The 20,666-nt window shown below is 38.2% G+C and overlaps 3 protein-coding genes across 6 annotated transcripts; 1 reads left to right on the top strand and 2 right to left on the bottom strand.

The window, feature by feature from the left end:
• Positions 1–81: 81 nt before the first annotated feature.
• On the bottom strand, positions 82–1,539 carry LOC113503053 (actin-related protein 2/3 complex subunit 3). The gene is made up of 5 exons (XM_026884859.1): positions 1,363–1,539; positions 1,046–1,222; positions 773–968; positions 456–517; positions 82–278 (listed from the first exon to the last, which is right to left on the bottom strand). Exons 1-5 carry the CDS (start codon positions 1,366–1,368, stop codon positions 183–185), a joined length of 537 nt encoding a protein of 178 aa, XP_026740660.1. The 5' UTR covers positions 1,369–1,539; the 3' UTR covers positions 82–182.
• A 5,822-nt stretch (positions 1,540–7,361) lies between these two features.
• On the top strand, positions 7,362–8,099 carry LOC113503054 (coiled-coil domain-containing protein 86). The gene is made up of 2 exons (XM_026884861.1): positions 7,362–7,704; positions 7,789–8,099. The coding sequence occupies exons 1-2, from the start codon at positions 7,532–7,534 to the stop codon at positions 8,087–8,089; spliced, it is 474 nt and encodes a 157-aa protein (XP_026740662.1). The 5' UTR covers positions 7,362–7,531; the 3' UTR covers positions 8,090–8,099.
• Positions 8,100–8,664: 565 nt separating this feature from the next.
• LOC113503051 (signal peptide peptidase-like 3) lies at positions 8,665–20,512 on the bottom strand. 4 transcript variants are annotated; one of them, XM_026884856.1, is made up of 11 exons: positions 20,112–20,512; positions 18,574–18,643; positions 17,425–17,566; positions 15,677–15,828; positions 12,939–13,070; positions 12,432–12,611; positions 11,790–11,952; positions 11,317–11,453; positions 11,013–11,128; positions 10,687–10,845; positions 8,665–10,458 (listed from the first exon to the last, which is right to left on the bottom strand). In XM_026884856.1, exons 3-11 carry the CDS (start codon positions 17,493–17,495, stop codon positions 10,381–10,383), a joined length of 1,188 nt encoding a protein of 395 aa, XP_026740657.1. In that variant the 5' UTR covers positions 17,496–17,566; positions 18,574–18,643; positions 20,112–20,512; the 3' UTR covers positions 8,665–10,380. The 4 variants fall into 4 exon arrangements, with proteins under 4 accessions (XP_026740657.1, XP_026740656.1, XP_026740659.1 ...); XM_026884855.1 differs by lacking the exon at positions 18,574–18,643 and having other exon boundaries at positions 20,112–20,511; XM_026884858.1 differs by lacking the exon at positions 18,574–18,643 and having other exon boundaries at positions 12,939–13,058; positions 20,112–20,509.
• Positions 20,513–20,666: the final 154 nt, after the last annotated feature.

The raw sequence follows: 20,666 nt of genomic DNA on the forward strand, positions 1-20,666 counted from the left end.
ATTAGCACATGAGAAAATGTAATGTATTATTTAAGGCTCAGTTAGATGAGGTGAGCAATATAAAATATTTCTTGCCTTTAATCTAAATGATCCTTTATGCACCATAACATATAGCTTGGAATGATGTATTTATTTAGTTATTTCATAGAATTATGGATATATTTGACTTTGGTTAATACTGCTTACTGGCCAGGGCCTGACAGTGACTTGTCCATGAATTTCCTCTTGGCAAAGCACAGCCACCATTTGCTGGGCTTAGCGTCATCTGTGGCAAACACCTGGAAAGAGTTAGCTCACTGTCAGTAAGGCTTGACAAGACACAGTCAATTTAGAAGATCTTATTAAAGTAATAAAAAAGTTATAAAAAGTCTGTAAATCTGATCAATTATAGGGTTAATTGATCTCTCTCATTATTAAAATGTGTAGGTAGCCATAGGACATGTAAATAATATTACCTTTTCACAGACTCTCATTCCAGTTTCATGTCTCATCTGTTGTAAATACTGTCTCATTAAATCTGAAATGTACAAACACAATAATAAATATGTGAAGTCCTCAAAAAAATGAAAAAAGTAATGTATTATTTCTAAATTTTAGTAATAGTAAAAAGTTCCACAAACACTTCTCTTCAAGATAGATGAATGTTGCTTCCAGGGTCAAAAAGTAATGTAAAAGTGATGACATCTCTTATATACAGAATTATCAATTAATTCTAGTACTTTCACTACAGCATTTTTTTACTACAAAAATAAGTAATTGAGTAATAACATACCAGCCTCCTGTGTGCTTGTTGGCTTGGCATACACAGAGTTAAGAGGGAACCCATACTCTCCAGGAATATCAAACTTAGATATGGCCAGCATATACATCTCCTGTTGCCCCTGGTTCTTGTTGGAGCACTTCTGGAGCCTTTTCAGGCATTCAGAAATATACAGGGTGAGGTAAATCAACACCCTGTCGGCATCAGACTGCAAAATATGAATTGTCAGTTAACAGGAAAACTTTAGACAGTTAATATTTAATGTAACTTTGGTTGTTAATTTACCTTTATCTCATAAAACCTAAAAAACACATTTGCTTTAAAGTAATTGAGAGCTTCATCAATAATATCCAATTCAATCTTGGGGCTCGTCGGTGCCGGGCCTCTGAACGTTGTGCGAATCGGCAGGAGAGCTAAGTTACCCACGGATTGGGTGTAGTCTGTCAACGTCGAGTGATAAGCCTATTGAGGAAGAAGATACGAAAATGAATAACGTAATCATTTGTTACAGTTGTAAATATCAACAAATAATGAATAATATGCTGTCTTTGTTTCAATAAATCAAGTAAAAACAACAAATATAAACAATATTTATTACTCACAGGCATTCTGATTATTTCTCCCAAGTATCCAGTATAAATGCAATACAAGGTTTATTAACGCTTGCGATCAACAGATTATTGTAAGCATGAACACTTAAATTAAGACAAGTGTTTAAAATATAAGTTTTTCAATAAATTTATCAATTTACGAGAAATGATTCACTTCACAGTTGATATCTTTTTTTTTTTTTTTTTTGTTTATGGCAATCTGCTGTTCTTTACAACAATTTCTGCCAGTGTCGTGTAGTGATAGCACATGGGTAAATTGTAATTATTTACTGGGACAGTTTCCTTTAATATTTTGTTTCTTTTTTACCTGAAACAACACAAATATAGGTGTTAGTAAATATTAATACTTATCATACAGATTATGTACAAACATATAATATATAATACTACATATAAAATAATTACAATCTTATTTTGTTAATTATTATAAATTTAATAAAGGCACATATAATTTGGGGATTGGGAAAGAAGGAAAGGAGATGACGGACATTAACTGGGTGTTGGATTTTTAAGTTACTTATGACCTGATCCATATTAAAGGAATTGTTGCAGGGGCAGTTGAGGAAAATGTGGTCTAGGGAGCCCTCCTCTAGACCACATCCACAAAGGGGATTGTCACGGACACGAATTTTGTGAAGGAAGATTGGAGTACAGCAATGACCAATGCGGATACGGCATATTACTGACGTAACCCACTTTGGGACCTTTTTGAATTTATAGAACCAAGGTTTGGAGGGGATAGAGGGTTGGATTGCTGCGAGTGCTCCGCCCTTGGTCTTACTGGTCTCTGACCAGTAAGATTGCCAGGCTTTGAAGAGGTCTATTTTAGCCTTATGGATCAGGTCATAAGTTTCTACTCTGTAATGGGACTTGTCGGCTAAGCTACTGGAGATAGCCGCTTTAGCGGCTGTATCCGCGCACTCATTGCCTGCGATGCCCATATGGCCTGGTATCCATACAAGTATTACCTCTATATCCTTACTGGAAAGAAGATGCAAAAGGATTTTAATTTCTATAATGATTGGACTTCGGAGGTTATCTTTTAAAGAATTTTTGACAATTGCTTCCAGGGCACTTCTGGAATCGGAGAAAATGACCGCTTTTGTAATATTACTATGCGAAGAGATGTATGAACATGCCTCTAGGATGCCAATACACTCTCCAGTGAACACTGATGTCTCTGGAGGGCATTGGAATTGGAGAAAAGTTTGTTGGTTCGAAATGTAGACGGCAACCCCAGTTTTGCCGTCTGGGCTAAATTTAGATGCGTCTGTAAAGAATCGAAAATGCTCCGGCCACTTATCATTTACAAACTGGGAAAAGTACTGATTCGCCTGAACAGTCTCTTTATTGAGACCAATACTGGGGATGAAATTGGGGACAAAATGTACGACGTTGTATGGGGAGGCAAAGACGGGTAATTTACAACACTGGCGAATCGGGGCAGACTCTCCGACCATACTTAATTTACGAAATGAGTTTAATACTAAAGGGGGGACTTTATGTTTCCAATATGGACTTTGTCTAAACAAGATATCCAAGGTGGATAGTCGCGGCAATAACTTGTGGTTAGAATTAAAGAAGACCTTATACATAAATTTGTCAGCAAGGTATTGCCTGCGAAGGAGAAGGGGAGGGTCGCCACTCTCAACCTGCAGCGCGTTAATCGGTGTAGATCTCATACAACCCAATACAATGCGGAGGGATTTGGACTGGACGATGTCTAACCTAGCCAGTGCAACTTTGCTGCACGGCTCCATCCAAAAGCTAGCATAATCCAACAGACTCCTTATTGTGGCATTGTAAATGAGTTTTAATGTGAACGGATGAGCACCCCACCAAACGCCTGCGAGAGCACGCAACAAATTTAGCTTCTTCTCACCTTTGTCAACGACATAGCCAATATGGGAGACACCAGATAATTTTGAGTCCAGGATGACACCCAGGAATTTCACGCGACCCACTAAGTTAATAGGGGAGCCTTCAATTTCCAGGTGAACATCCGGAATAACTCTTTTCCGAGTAAAGATAACTGCGGAGCTCTTAGAGGCAGACAAAGTGAGACCGTGAGAAACTAGCCAGTGGTTTAGGGAGTCGAGAGATACTTGCATGGACGCCGAAGCCTGATCAATCGATGCCTTCGGCAGATAAAGACAGAGATCGTCCGCATACTGCAAGATCCGACAGTCACTGTTGAGGGATCTATGGAGGTCAGAGGTGTATATACTGTAAAGTAGGGGGCTAAGGACCGAACCTTGAGGGAGACCTTTCCAAAGGGTTCTAGATTCAGAATCTACACCAGGGATGTAAAGCTTGACGTAGCGTTCGGAAAATAAGTTACAGATGCAGTGTCGCATCTTAGCCGGGATGCTCATCTGTCGTAATTTACTAATGAGCACGGAAAGAAGAACATTGTCATATGCAGCTGAAATGTCAAGGAAGACCGCTAAAACGGACTCGTTTTTTGAAAAAGCGATACGCGTATCCGTGACAAGGACGCCAATGTCATCCATGGTGCTGACACCTTTTCGGAAACCAAATTGTGACTCTGCTAAAAGATTGCGGTTCTCCACAAACCACTCCAATCGATTTTTAATAAGATGTTCTAGGATTTTACCAATGACGGGTGAGAGAGCAATCGGACGGAAATTATTAATATTGTCGGGGGTTTTTCCTGGCTTTAGGATCGGGATGATTAGCTGGGTTTTCCAGCTTTCTGGGATATGGGAGAGTGTGAAACAGGAGTTGATTAGGGATAGGAGGTACTGGCGACAACGATCACCAGACCTCTTGTAAAAGGAATAGGGAAAGCCATCAATCCCCGGGGCCGAGTCACGGACGTGGTTGAGCACTGACTCTAACTCACGTAACGAAAATGGCAGGTCCAAGGGGTCATAGGAGATGGAGGAAGGGACGAGGGCCGAAGGACATTCCTCGTTAAGAGGAACATAGGGAGGGGCTAGCTTACAGAGGAAGGGGGTCGCGAGGTCAAGAGGAATTATGGAAGGACTTTGGGATGAACAGCCTCGGCTGTATCCCTTAAACTTTTTCCAAATGACTGAGGATGGGGATGAAGGAGACAAGGAAGCGCAGAAATTCTTCCAACCCTCGTATTTCTTCTTTTTGAAGAGGCGCCTGGATCTAGCAAGGATCCGTTTATATTCCATCAGGTTGGTCACCGTCATAGACCCGACGTATCTGGACTCGGCTTCCTTCCGGGCTTTAACCATGGCTGAACACTCACGGTCCCACCAAGGCGGAGATGAAAGCTTCCCAGAAGCCGAGTTCTTAAGCGGGATGCTACGTTCGGCAGCCAACGAGATAGCACCAGAAAATTGCTCTATACAGGCGTCGAGATTGTCTGGAGTAACTTCCGGCATAGAAAGGACTAGGGAATCTAGGTATCGGGAATACAAGTCCCAGTTAGCACCTGGAAGCTTGAATCTTAGGAGGGGAGGATTGTCTCGACTGGGTAGTGATCTATTAATAAGGGTGGTGCGGATGGGGTAGTGATCACTACCATGGGTGTGGTTAATACGGTGCCAATCCAATTGACCCGTCAGGCTGTTCGAGCAGATAGCGAGGTCCACGCAACTTCTATTTTGGCCAGGTCTGGGAAGGCGGGTTTCCAACCCACCGTTGACGACACAGAGCCCGATCTCATCGATTAAATCGACAAGGTCCAACCCCGGGCCATCACAGTAGTCGGATCCCCAGAGGAGGTGGTGACAGTTAAAATCACCCAGGATTATGGTAGGGGTTTGGACGGAACAAATATTTTTAATATATTGGAAACATGTGGGATTAGGGGAGGGGATATATATAGAAATAAAATTAATGCCGAGTAGGTTTACACCCACGACACTAACTTCATCGCCATGGGGAGGAAGAGAAAGAGGGGAGAAGGAGAGGGAATTATTCACAAGTATAGCGGCTCCGCCATAACCATCAGGACGGTCATCACGGAGCACGCTATACCTGGGGATATTAAAATGGAGACGTGGGGTTAGCCACGTCTCTGCAATTGCAAAGATTGCAGGATTATACAAGTTTATTAGGTGAGTGACCTCATGTCTTTTCGGGAGGACACTCCTGGCGTTCCACTGGAGGAGATGGAATGTGACGGTGGGAGAAGAGGTTTACAATGTTTTTGGCAACGTGGTCTGGTAAGGGATAGGAAGAAAGAATAGTTGTGAGCAACATCACTATTTGCTCGACAGCAGAAACGTTTTCGGGAGGGGTAAGGTTGTTAGGAAGTCCACAACCGTTGGCGGGTTGGGGAAGGGTAAAACTGTTTAGGATGTTTTGGTGAGCCTGTCGGTCGTAGCCCGGGGAAAGAGGGGCATGGGATTTCGGCGGAAGGAATACAGTTTTCCTGTATGATGTGGTGGTAGGTTGGCGAGGGTGGAAAGGACGAGCTGCTTGGGATGGGTGGAGAGAGTGTGGGGCGGAGGGAGCTGATGCTACCACATCAGCAAAGGACTTTCGGGCCGGGGGGAATAACTTTGCTGCCTCAGAGTAGGACAGATTTTTTTGAGACATGCAGGTTTTTATGTTCCTCTGCCTTTGGTGCTCTGGACATTGCCGGCTGGTGGCCAGATGGGACCCTTCGCAAAATATGCAAATAGGCTCCTCTGATGTACACCCTTCCCCAAAGTGATCTCCACCACAGCGGAAGCACCGTGGCTTAGACCTACATTGGGTCTTGGTGTGCCCAAACCTACAACATCCAAAGCATTGAATGGTGGGATAGTTGTATAGCTCTACAAGGAGGGAGTTATGACAGCAAAAAACACGTTCAGGGAGAACCCTACCGTCAAAAGTTATGACCACTGAAGAAGTGGGCAGCCATTCCGATTTGCCATCATTGGTAACTTTCCTATTCAGCCGTCTAATTTTTAGAATCTGACCACTGCCTGAAGGCGATTTTAAATTGTCTGAGCATTCTAAGTCAGACCAGTCTGCTGGAACACCTTTTACTACACCCATACGTGTTATATTAAAAGTAGGGATCAGCATGGAGTATCCTTTGTCCTTCAAGAAAGAGCTTTCTAGGAAGGCATTAGCGTCCTTGGGGGCTTTGAACTCTACTGAGATACGGTTTCTACCTATTTTTTTAATTCCGTCTTCAGTAATGTTTTTAACCTTATTTTTCAACAGCAACTGTCCAAACCTCACTGGGTGCATGGTCGAACCCGCCTTAGGGTCTACGTCCGCATACGACACGAATACAATGTATGGGGCAACGTCAGTGTCTGTGTATTTAGACCTAGCTATAAGGGATGGTGCAGAGATCCTGTCGCGTTTTGACGAAGGCGTTATGGTGTCGTCGTTACACTGGTCCTTTCCTTTATCATCTATCGGTCTTTTGCGCTTCGGTAGGGAAGTTTGAGTCTCCATAGCCTCAAAAGACGCCAAGGGAGCTGTTACCACGGGAGTATACTCAAACAATTCTCGTGATTGGGGATTGGGGTCGGGTTGGGGGTTGGTTTCATGTGGGGGTTGATCATTGGGATCTGGCGGGCGGCCCGGAGGCCGGTCGTCAGCGTCCATGATCGCGCGGCGGCTGCCGCATAAAACAAGGTAGTACCGTGTACTTACCGGTAAATTTGACGCTCACAAACACAAAACACAAAGGACACACACAGATAAGTAAAACACACCCAAAATAAAATCGGAAAAACGAAATTCTACTGCCCAAAAGCTTAGAAAAAGAAACTCCACATGTGTTAATCAACAAACACAAACCGGACGTCCTGCGCGAGTGTCTCGGCGCGACTTCCACAGTTGATATCACCAAATTGACATTTGGAAGGAATCAAATCAAGTTCAACTGACATTGACAACTAGCCGATCTGACGAGAATTTGGTGATTGGCTAAGTCCATGTGATTGGCTCAGTAATTGATCAATTAATAAAAAAAAAACGACTAAATTAAATACAAAATAACTACAGCAATAGTTTAATAAAACAATTATGATTTAAAATTGGTAAATGATAAAATTGGTATTTGCATTATTAAACATCTGTGGCTTTGTGTACCTTACTTTGACAGAAGGCAACTACACACGTGCTATAATTTGTTGTGACGTTACTGTGTGCAGTGCTGGTTACATTAATCTATATTTTTTCATTGTTATAAGATACTTATGTTATAAACATGGATAGTGAAGAAACAAATAATAAGGTTCTAGATATCGTTGCTAACATAGTTAAAAAACAAGAAGACAAGGGTGAGCAAAATGATGAAGAAAACTCAACCTCAAAAGTTTTACCGCAACCTATCAGAGGCATTCCGAAATCTGGAAGATTTTGGAAGTCCAAAAAGGAAAAGTAAAGTCCATTCATTAATTCATCAATTTCTGTTTGTTATACTTACACTATGTTTATATCGTGACTAATTTGATAATTTTTCAGGTTTTCAACTATCAACAAAACTAAAGGACTGAGAAATAACTTCGAAAAGAAAACAGCGCTTCGAATAGAAATGAAAAAAACAAGAGAGCTATCTAAACAGATGTTAGAAGAAATTAAGCAAAAAGAATTAGAGCGCAAAGAAAGGAGGCGGGAAAACATAAAACGTACTGAGGAGAACAAACGTAAAGCCGAGGTCGTCCAAGTAATCACAAATACCGCCAAACTAAAACGTATGAGGAAGAAACAGTTGAGGTTTATTGAGAAAAGAGACACTAACAAACAGGTTGAGGCCAATAAATGAGATATTTGTATTTCTGACTTTAATTGCTCAAACCAACTTATCCGGCTCCTGCCAGTATGTTTACCTTTCAATATTGTCATTGTATATGTAGAGATATTGGTTAATGTTAATATTATTAATTGATCTTGATGGCCTGTTATTGGGAAGGCCCAAGTCCAGCATTTGACGAATATAGGCTGATGATGATGATGATGGTTAATTTTGCAAACTTTTCCACCTCTTATGCAATCTAGACTTACACTGTCTTAATATACTTCACATAATGTCTGTTAACCATATTCTTCCAAATGTTTAAATGCAGTTCTATTGTGTATGAACAAGATAATTAATTTGCTGTTTTTCTATTATAATGTAATACTCACCTTTTAAAAGATAGCATAAGCGTCATGTCATAGGTATTCACCATATTTTAGCAAGTTCATATTCACAACAGGTAAGATGTTTCACTGTTTAAGCATATTTCTAAATTAATACCAGTTGTTTATTAATTAAATTTGTTTTAAACAAGAAATGCTGCTGCTCAGATCAAAACAACCTCTCCGTTTTCCTAGGGAAACAGAAATGAAATTCAAAAATGCTTACATATAATATTTTTATTAGGTATTTATAGCAATATTATACTTCCACAGATACATATAAAAATATTAAATGCAATTTTCCAAGTTTTGGCAGGTAATGAATTGTGTGTGGGCATTGAATATTTACATTAGTAGTCTCAAGATCAATGATGAGATGAAACAGTGATGCAAATAATGGAACATCAATCTTAATATTAATTTCATTTAGTTTTTATGTACATCAGTGAGAAAACTTCAGTGACTATTTATATAAATATCTATAAAATACACCAAAACTATTTGGTTACACTTGAGATTGAAACACAAAGCAATTCATTTTCAAAGAAATTATTATCTATGTGACATCAATATCAGCAAAATTTGAAGTGACTTTGAAAGTTATTTTACAAAATTAAGCCTCAATAATTATATTACATCACTTGTGTTGGAATACTGCTCCATGTTAATAAGATTTAGCTCGCACACTGTAAACTTATCAATGATAACTTCATAGTACAAAATAAATTTATTAAAAATAAATCCAAAAATTAAAATGTTATAAAACGCTATAAAAATTAAATCACACATACCAAGTATACCACTTACGATGTAATGTCTTAACATCTTCATTTAAATTCAATCAAATAATTTACAACAACAATACAGTTGTTATAATAATAACAACAATAGTTAGTAGCTTAAACTCTAATATTTTAGTCTAACATTTGTCTATAATACTCCATTCAACATATAGAAGAAATCTTCATTGAAAACATCAGTCTAAGGCAGTGACAACAAAGTTTGATCGTTGAAACAAATGATTACCACTCTCAACCAAAGAAATATAATGTCAAGAGTAGGTCCCAAACATGCCATACATTAAATTTATTTGATCTGGATTCCATGAGAAACATACAGCAAATTGAATACGTATTTAAAAAAAATGAGATTCATTCAAATATCTTGATACTTATGCTTACCAGCAATGGATAAAACCACATGATTCTGTTCATTCAGCTCAATACAAAAAGTAGTAAATTATTACTGATTAGGCATTGTAATATAACCCCTGGATTCAACACTAGTGCAAATATGTGTTCAGTATTGTTCTGTTACTAATAAATAATGTTTGCTGTAAAATAAGGCTCTGTGAGTAACACCTTACAGTAGTCAAATGGATGCATTGCTTTGTTGCCATCACCCAATCACAGTTCTTTCTACCAATCCAAAGGGTCATATTATTTTGACAGAGTGTATATAAAGTTATATAAAAACAAAATCAAGATATAAAAAAGATCAAATGCTATGACTGAGTATTTTCGAAATACCGTTTGTATTTAATGTCATAGTATTATTATATCCGAAATTTATCAAAATCTCTTGCACTGGTCCTGATCACTTCACAGTTAACTCCCAGACATCAAGTTACCCTGTGTCGTAACTCTCCATCTAATATATTAACGAAACAAAAGCGTATCAACTAATCTAAAAATTACAACTTATGTCTTTATAACTATATTAATAAACACATCAACGCACGGGAGGATGTGGCCCTGTGGTGCATGTACAGTTAGTTACATAGCAAATATAACTTATAGTGCAACTTGCTATCGACGTTACGAAGGAGTACTAGTAACAGTAGGGAAGTAGATGAGGGTAGGTGGCAGCTAACTGTACAGGGCGGGCGGAGCTGCCGCAGTAGGCCGCGGGCGCGGCGGGCGCGGGGCTCGCCAGTCACACGTCGAAGTCCGCGCCCGACTTGCCCGTCGGCGGCGCTATGAACGGCTCGCTCCACATTCTTCTGAGATCTCCCTGCGATAACAAGACACAGACATTAGTACTTGTCAAATTACCAGATACAAACTGGCCGCTGGCCTCCGTCTAGTAAAATATACTACGCCTGAGGAGATAAAATGGACTTCATTGTCTATCCAGACCACACGGGACTAGATATAACTGGATATTAACCATATAAATGTCAACAATTTACTATTATTCTGCAAGGGTAAAAAATATTACTAAGTGATATAGAATACATACTTTAACATAAGCCATGGTGAGTAGCGGCAGCAGCGTGAAGGGCACGAGGTAGAGCAGTGCGGGCTGCGCCGCCTTGAACACCTCGGCCGACACCGTGGCCGTCAGCAGGCCCAGGAAGTAGCCCAGCAGCGAGCAGTGGAAGTACGTCAGCCGAGAGCCCTGCACACAACACCATTACAATTAAGCGTGATTTAGACGATACAATTTTCTTGTACCTATATCAAGCCATGATTTTGTACTATATTAAGAACACTGAGCGAAGTATGTTATTAAAATTTTTTTCTATTTTAAATAATAGTTTAATGGAATTAGGAAGTAAAACATACCATCGATCTAGGTCCAGGAACTTGCCCCATTTGGCATACTAAGGTGGCTTTCTTATATGCATCGTAACGCAGGACAAAACATAGCAAGAGACCAGGCATCACTATGTCACCGAGACCTGGAATATGAATTATAAAAAAATATAAGAATATAATTAACCAAGCGTATCACAAATATCAGTCGAAAAAAGATCATGATAAATAAATAAATTACAAGCAACATGATATGTGTAGTTTTAGTAAGCTAGCTATTAGTTTAACGTACAGTTAGAAGACAAGCCGGAAGTTATAAAGTTGTGTAACTAACCAAGCATGGAGAAGTGTCCCTGATGGTGCATGGAGGGGAACACGAGCTTGGCGGGCAGCGACAGCTTGGGCGCGTCCCGCATGGCGCCGCCCAGCTGCAGCCGCCGCGCTACCACGTTCATGGGGTTCTCCGCGGGCCTGCACGATAACAACAAACACATTATACGACATACAGACAAAATAATTAACATAAATTACTACATAAAAGTAACGTGTGTTGTTATGTCCGTTTGTGATTTGTATGTTTGTGAAACCCGTCGAGACTTGCGAACTTTAACGAAGGATTAAATCCCTTACTGCAAGAGATGCTTTTATTTTTTTTAATTCCTGTATTATCAGGTTGAGCCTCTGCAAGTCAGACGCTTTCCTTCCCTCCTTACATAAACAAATTTAGTGTCGATATTTACAACTTGCAGGAGTTATTCAAACTTATTGTTTTAAATAAAATACTGAAGCCTAAAATTCATATTATACCTGGTAGCAACTTTGACCATGACGTTGGTGGTAAATATGTATGAGGAGAAGAAGACCCAGAACACGTCATAGAGCAGCAGGCCGGTGAGCAGCAGCGTCGACACCTTCAGCGACGGCAGCCGGATCAGCGCGATGAAGGTCACGCACAGGCCCATGCCCATCGCTGAACACAAGTACCAATTAGTAAGGTTGTTTTATGTAATATTTCTTATAGAAGATAATGCTTACGGAAGACAAAATCTTACTAATATCATAAACGCGAAAAATTGTATTTGAGGATGTATGGATGTTTGTTGCTCTTTCAAGCTATTGACCAAATTTAGAAGAAACTTGATACACAGATAGTTTATAATCAGGAGTAACACATAGGAGGAGTTTTGATCCCGATTTTATCTTCCCGTGGTGTCATTTTTGATTTGTAGCGGGCGGGCCTGCGGGCTTCCGACACAATTTGTATGCTAAATAAATATTAATATATAACACTAAGATTATTTTTTTGAAAGTTTAGTACTTTAAAAGCCGCGTTACTAACAATCGAAACTTGGTAGAAGAATGTAGTTGAATCCTTTTTTTCTATGGAACATAATAGTAGACCAATATGACGTTTCATCATGTATGTGTTTTCGGGGGATATATGCGTACCGTCCATGAGCAGCCAGTGTCCGGTGAGCACCCAGACGGCGACGATGGCGGCGGCGAGCAGCGCGGCGGCCAGCTCGGGCGCCGAGTAGCGGCCGCACACGGCGCCGCGCGCGCCCGCGCCGCCCGCCACGTACTGGCACAGCGGCGTCAGCAGGAACGCCAGCGCCGCGCACGCTATTACTGCACACGGGACAACACGTTAAACACACGCAAATCTCTGGTAGTTTCGAATAGTCTATAAGCTCACAGAATTTTTTTACGACCTTAGTAACAGTTCTCGAACAACCAGACCCAAAGACAGATTTGAAGACTAAATTATATCAAAAATCATGAAAGCACTTGGGGCATCTTACGTCTTTTCCCCACAACAACAAAATTATTATTTGAAAATATGATTATGGTAGGAAAGCGATTCCTCACAAGCTGCTATTTTTTATTTATTTATAGGACATCAGTAATTAACAGATAACCAAATAAGGAGCATAGTAAACAAGAGTGGTGCCTTACTTGCAGTGCATATCGCGACGAGGGTCTGCATGGAGTCGAAGAAGAAGAACATGACGAGCAGAGCGACGGACGAGCCGAGAGGGAAGCACAGCGCCTGCATCGTGTTCAACGTCTGCACGTCTGAAAACAACACTTCACACCTTAAATGGACGAAGTGTGTCTGGTCGAATACGAACTAGCAAAACATACACATACATAAAGGGACTCGAAATCATACATGCACACACTTTTTTTCTTATGAGAAACCATCAAAGGACTTCTTATGCTTTGGATAGAGCGGTAGGGAATGTCAGACTTCTGCTGACTAAAACCCACCCACGTCTCTTCCTCTGATTTTTTTGTACCAAAGCCCGACTACCCTTTCGAAAAATCCCCCGGCCTGGGCAGGCGTCAGCTCTAATGGGCTCCTCAGTGCTTGCTGACATTTCATTGAGATACATTAGTGCTAGCAAAAACTTTTAGAGCCAGGACTTTTGCCTTATACTAAGGATAATAAGATAATCTATATGAAGTTTATGTATTTTGAAAGCTTTTCAGACACTCCTCCTCATAATGAAATGCAAATTAAAGTTCCAGCTTTCCGAATGATATTTTTTCTTGAATTGAATAATGAAGGGCAACTCTAAGTTGAAGATTTATCCGGCAGAACAACTGACATTGTAGTGACGGAGTCGATAATTAGCCTTGTCGAGTCATGCTGTATTTGGGCAGTACATAACTGGCTTTTGTTTAACGTGCAACGACAGTTCTGTATATATAATATATTAAGTCTGGCGCGAAAATGGAATAAGTTATAACTATAACAAGTTGTTTTTCAAACAATGAGCATCGATGAGGTAACTGCTTGTCTATAACAAAGCGCTGCGCGGCGTCGGACGTCAACCTTGTAACGATAACGATGTGAGATTCCTCTGACATATGAAAATCGATTTTAATTTATAATAATTCGAGAACAAAGGTCGTGTTGCCGATTAAAAACCGTGTAACACCAATGGCAATAGAATTAGATAATACGAAATACTAGTAGAAAGGGTTACATAATTTAAATCAAAATATTTGTAAGAGCTTTTGCTGAAAGCAAAAATATTTAGTTAAATATTGCATGAATTGAGGCAGAATATGTTTGAACACCTATCTACCCCCCTTACATTGCATAATGGCAAATAAAAGGTTTGTTTTTTTTTTTTATCTTTTAAATTTTCGGGGTTTTTTCTGTGTAGAAAATGTCACCCCAATGTGGTTTGATAAATATTTATTTGATTAAAATAATAATTTATGTAATTTGGGCAAGCACTATCCGTAATACATTAGATTCTTTCATTCTCCTCAATTAATTTAGGATATAACGTAATCAATTTAACATTTATTGCAACCCGTGGGAAATCAGGAGAAACTAGCTGGTGGTTTTAGACGATAGGATATTCTTAGACAAACAGGAAAATTTGAAACCAAAACTGAATCCAAAGCCGGCGTTACGTAGGTACATTATGATGAGCATCATACTATATTATAACATGTGACAAAGTAACCAACAGTCTAGATGACATGACGACTTTCTGCATTGTTGCGAGTGCAACCTATACAAACATAATGTGACAATAAGTGTATGACCTAGAGAGAAGAATTGTTCTGTCTGAGAATTTTGCACGTGAGATTAATTTATGTAAACTATTATCGCTTAGTACTCAATATAAACAATTTCACACTAATATAACTCTGAAGACTATTTCAGAAAATGTCTTCCATAATGATAAGGCTATTGACATAGTGATATTAATAAGGATACTTTATGACTGGCCAATCTTCTCGTAATTAGTGGGTTTAGGTGGGTCAAGTTAAGTTCACTTATCCAGCAGTGTCCCTAAATAAGGAACTTAACACAACTTCAACTCAGCTGTGGTGATGTTAATCAACTTTTGGTTTCGACTTCAGGGCCCTGAACGAGAATAATCGATCGCCAGTGACAACAATTATTTGCTTTCTCATTACCTATTCATGGGCGCAACAAACAAAAGCCCTCTTACTTAAGCCATACACATGATGCGATTCGATACAAACAACATTTGTTCTACCGAGTTCTACTGACATAATAAAACTTAGTTGAATGGTATGCGCAAGACGCACACGTTGAATCAGTTACCCAATAAACTGACCTATGTTATCTAAAGGGCTATTAAGTTCCAAGTGAATCGTTTATGTATGGTTATCAATATTATGAAATGCATTCTATATGGATGATTTATGCGGCGTATCGGCGCCGACGTGGATATCTCAGTCTCACGCCGTATTTGGTCGTATTCTTGCAAGCAAGATAGTTCGCCCATAATGTAGGTACACTGGTCGCGGCATTACATAACTGGTATTGCACGAGCAACAACAAAAAATGATCTACAATTAGAACACAAAAAGACGAACTTGTCCTTTGTTTTACGATTCAACTAAATATCTGCCATACTGCTCCATTTTTTGTTCAATTGGCGAACGAAGACAGATACAGATAGATATAACATGCATTCTTGACTCTTTCGACCTTTGGTGGCCATAACACTTCAAATATACCAGTGCTAGTTGTATCATCAGAAGCATGACGAAACGCAGTTAACTAACTATACAAATATATTAGTTATTATTATACAGAACTGTTTTCGCAACGGTTAAACGACCCGAACATTTCGTACTACGGCCCCTAGTCTGATCATTGGCGCATGATTCCGTCTCGTCACCAACCACCAACTTACTTGAGTTCGAGTTGGAGCTGGTGGAAGGTTTCCCGCCGAGCAGCGTGGCCTCCCGCTCGCGCTCCGCCCGCTCGCGCGCCTCCCGCTCCATGTTCAGCGAGCGAAAGCTACCGTACACGATCAGCAGCATCGAGATCAGACACGCCGATACCCTAGAAACATAATAATATTTACCATTGTAAACAATAACGGTACATGTGTTGATTGTATTCATTACAGAGAGGACCATTTCATGACGTTATTCTTTTTTGTAAATGAAAATTGTTCGTACTGCCTATTAGATTAACGAAAAGCCGTTATAATTTCAGTTCATACTTCTAATTATCGTGAACTTATTGCATACGATTTCGGGTTCTGCATCTCGTAAACAATCCGCTCAGCGCATCCTTGACTCGGCAATAAAGTACATTAGGACCTTGACTGTGTGAGTTTAGAAGTTTTATGTTTTCTAGGAAGTGGATCTCACTTTAATTTATATGAAGGGAAGTAGAACGTCAAATGGAAGTCATCGCCATTGCAACAGGATTTGCGCTTAAATGGATGGCAACGCTCGGCTAAAACGATACTTTACATAAAAACGTTTAGTTTCTTCATTTCATGCATAATTATAATTTTACATATACAAATGTAAATATAATCAACAGGTGATCGGGGGGTCACAGAGGTCACGGTGGTAATGCCCGGTGAATAACAGTTACATAATAACGGTTTTATTGGTTCAGCTGATAACACAAACCATCAGCCATATACACAAAGTCGCGAAATATAAACAAACCATTTGCTTTAACTGAATAAGTGATTTAAGTTGTAGAAAAAAGTCGTTAGAAAGATGTAGCGAGACCACGAAGTGACCTATCGACCCGAGTTTAATTAAATGAAGCGCTTTCCAGCGGCGCAGGGCATCTCCCTAATGAAATGTAATATCTGTAGCAGGACCCCTTCAATTAACGACATGCACTACGTAAGTCGTACTAAGGGCGTTGCGAGTTATTTTTGGTTCTGAAGCAATAGGCAATCAAAAGCTAAGATCTTATCTAGAGAAATATGTTGTAACGAAGCAACATTAAATAAACTTTACGATTAAAATTGAAATCAAATAACAGATATATGAGGTAAAACAATCGGTTTACCTCATGTGTTGAAACAAATCAATAGGTGGAATAATCATTACCCATCGGAGTTATAATTTTCAAAATGACCATGAGAACTGACTAACGCACAGGTAGAATAACGAAATATAAACAAAGCCACGAACCGCTATAATAATTACTTCGATAATGGCCGGTTGCGCAAAAAAAAAGAAAACTTTACGCAACGAACTTGTCATTGATGTTTTTGCGATACTTTCGTTGCAAATTAAATTGGTTTCAGTATTCCGGTTCGGGTCGACTATGTTTATATTAAAAAGTAATTCATTTGTCCTCCACAAAGGTTTAGATATTAATAATTGGTCTTGTAATATAGTATTTGCAAGTTATTATCAAACATTATCTACTATCACACGCCGCGTCTTTCGTCTAAGGTATTTCTATTGCTTACACACATTGTGACATAACTCCCACTACAACATTAGTTTATTATTGTATCTAGCTAGCATCCTTAACATGGCTACAGTGTATCAAAGTACAAGGCGATCACGGTACTAATCAAATTCAGTTTGATGACATACATAGGTATTGAAAGGACAACCAACGACTGACGATAAATAAACACAGCACGGTGATATAAATAAACAAAATGTGCCTTACTTGGAGGAGTCCATGATTGAGTAGGCCCACTTGTACTCTTGATATTCCATGTTAGCTCCGACCTGCGCCATCTTCTGTGTGCCACTCAAATCAACGGCTCAAATGTGGTGGCAGAACTATGTAAGGATTACGTCTTGAGGCTCTATAACAATAGAAAATACTTGTATAACAAAGCACTCTTATAAACAATAAAAAAATAACTTACAGAAAAAAACATACGCAAATTACACATTCATAGAATATCACTGACTTCCATTATAACAATTCCTCGTAAACGGTCTTCATAATTTTTAGAAATACGTATTTTTCTCCCGAAATTTATATTCGCACTGTCGTGAATGCATCTGCAATCATCTTTATACGTAAGAGCGTTAGATTGGCGATGGTAGATATTTAACGAAGACTGATATTTGAATACTACAACAACAATCTGCAATTTATCTCATAACAAGGCAGTGGAACGTGATCTCCGTTGTATAATAATAAGATATTCAAACATTTGTGGGAGAATTACCGTAAGTGAAGACGCGGATGCAAACATCCAATTAAATTAATAAAAGAACTACCTACGATATTGAATCATAATGTATCTGAAACCAATTGTTTTATGATCATAATTTATTATTATCAATAATATATAATATAAATTAGCAAATACAATACATATTTTAAAGACTATATGGAAAATTATTATACTTTGTTATCATATAGGATTGCATGTGCGCTTTAACTTTAAATCACTAGACCTCCAATAACTGTGGTTAAGTAATTAAATAATCATTTACCTTAGATGCTATGGAATAATACACTTCAGTGTTACTTCAGTTGTTACTACACACTCGAAATATTAGAGAACATAATATAGCAACCTGAGCAATAGAGTCAGTTTCAATTAACTTAAAACAACTGGTTACTGTTTCAGCTAGTAATGTGAGTTTACAATAATAATTCCACATAATTTATGAAGCAGAACTATTCAATTACAAAAAGGTTTTATCAATATATCAAGTTAGAAATGGGTCAATAGTTCTCCTACTCTCACACTGTTACGTGGCAAATAGAAGTGATTAAGGATAAGGAAGGGGGCATTGCCCTATGCTACAGTACTGTGCCCACACAAACTGAAATAAATATTATGAAGTTTAGTACCAAGTATGCTGTTCCTTCTGGTGGTGTCATCAGTCAAGTTAAAGCCATCATAATTCACTCATGTAGTATTCTGAAGTAAACAGAAATATGACATCATATTTATTTAAGTATGGAACTGGTTTTTTTTTTGTTTTACATTTGAATATGAGGAAATATTTTATAGTGCATTCAGCAGACAATAATTATACCAAACCAATACAGTTAGAAATAGCTATAGGTCTCTTATAACTGTCGAGTTGAATTGGATTCTATAGTATAACTTTGAAACTGTATTCTGAATATGAAAATATTTAATATAAAGCTATAACAAATAACAACTTCCCAATTAAAATTTACAGTTATGTTTCAGAACTTCATAAATTTATAAAGACGGACAGTACAACTAGTTTTGTGAAGAAAAAAGATATTGCCATTTTTGTCCCTCCCACTGATAACACACAATTGAATTATCACACAGGAAACCACTTGTAGTCTGCTATATTTGCTATATATAATTGCTATAAATATTTTTCCTTTACCTTTCTATTTCTTATTTGAATGAGAAAAAAAAAACAAAATCCAATAATGGGTACATAAAAAAATGATATACACATTGAATACCATTCCACCTAGATTTTAATCAAACAAAGTAATTTACTGTTTTTAGTAATACTTATTGGATTTGTCTAATGTTGATAAAGTTATAAAATAACTGCACTTCTTATAAAAAAGATTATAAATTATCTCCTAAGGTCAATGAAATTTATTTTGTAAATTTAATGTTTGTGATTAACTTAAGTAATTTTTTTTTGTTTATTAAATTCAAATTGAAATCAGTATTTATCAGAATCAGAAGCTTAATTTATGTAGAAATTAAAAAAAAAGCTTTGCACCAATTTTAGGTAAAACAATAAGATAAACATTATATTAATTACAAATCACCTCTAATGTTGTTTAAATGCAGTTTATTTTTATAGTCTTCAACTATAAAAATAAACTGAACATTATAATTTATCATAAGGATAGTGAATATATCTGAACAAAATAAATGGGTCAATTCCCAGAAGCACTTCAAACTTTGAGTAATGCTAAACATATTATAATACTTGGTGTTTACCAAGTTGGCAACTTGTGCACTTATGCAAGTTGTACACAAGTAATTCAATGTAGGTCATTTTTAAATGACAATAACACTAATTGTATACCATCTCACACAATACAAATATTATGCAAAATAAGGAATTGACAGACACACACAAACAAATTAGTTTCGGGCAAATACAAGTATCCTTATTTAAGTAAAGGGGAGATAATAATGAAGCGAGTTCGAAATAAGTAGAGCACGAAAATAATGTACACAATAAAGTGAAAGGGTACCAAAATGAAACGAGTCTCGTAGTATCATGGAGTCTATCCGAACAATTATTATGGTCACTAAATAAAAACACTTACACTAAACTTATTTTTGTTTGGCTTATTACCATTCAATTATTTTTAACGGGAAGCCCACTAATACAAATATCCGAGAAAGCCAACAATTAGAAACGAAAATTACTTACCGATCCTGGAGGCAGCTCCAAAAAAGCAATCTACTGTCAGCCTCGTGATGCCATGGTTAAGTAAATTAACATTTACTTATCAATAGATGTTTTACATTAAGACCTAATTGATCCTAACACAATTTATTTACCATAGTACGACACCCCTACGCTCGATCGACAGCCATTCTGACTATAGACTAGACATACTAGACATAGACAGACAGAGCGAGATTCGGAGACCGAGAATTTATAAAAGTTTACTCTGTGCTCTGTATGTTGCTAAAGGTAACGATTTTCTGATAGCGATGGGATTTTACCAAATAACTTCTGACTAAGCTCAGCAACGTTCGAATTTTGAGTCACGCAAGATAACAGCAAACTGCTTATTTATTCACACCTATCGCAGCACACATTTGTTGTTGACATAATAATATTGCAAAGTGACCATTTGTACAGAAGAATAAAGAAGCATACTATATGAATTAGGAAAGTGGACTGCACTTATGTTAAAGTGACTACCTTTAAGTAAGTTTTATAGTCATTTAAATTTGTTTAGCAGTCGTTTAGCAGCTT

Source organism: Trichoplusia ni, chromosome 18 (genome assembly GCF_003590095.1).
Source record: "Trichoplusia ni isolate ovarian cell line Hi5 chromosome 18, tn1, whole genome shotgun sequence".
Lineage (NCBI taxonomy): Eukaryota > Metazoa > Arthropoda > Insecta > Lepidoptera > Noctuidae > Trichoplusia > Trichoplusia ni.

Coding starts and splice junctions, on each gene's coding strand:
- LOC113503051 (XM_026884856.1), bottom strand. CDS start 17,495: ATGGCGCAGGTCGGAGCTAACATGGAATATCAAGAGTACAAGTGGGCC. Junction 15,829..17,424: donor TCAATCATGGACTCCTCCAA/GTAAGGCACATT, acceptor TTATGTTTCTAG/GGTATCGGCGTGTCTGATCT. Junction 13,071..15,676: donor CAGCTCCAACTCGAACTCAA/GTAAGTTGGTGG, acceptor TAAGGTGTGAAG/TGTTGTTTTCAGACGTGCAG.
- LOC113503053 (XM_026884859.1), bottom strand. Junction 969..1,045: donor TTAGGTTTTATGAGATAAAG/GTAAATTAACAA, acceptor CATATTTTGCAG/TCTGATGCCGACAGGGTGTT. Junction 518..772: donor AACAAGCACACAGGAGGCTG/GTATGTTATTAC, acceptor TGTACATTTCAG/ATTTAATGAGACAGTATTTA.
- LOC113503054 (XM_026884861.1), top strand. CDS start 7,532: ATGGATAGTGAAGAAACAAATAATAAGGTTCTAGATATCGTTGCTAAC. Junction 7,705..7,788: donor TGGAAGTCCAAAAAGGAAAA/GTAAAGTCCATT, acceptor ATAATTTTTCAG/GTTTTCAACTATCAACAAAA.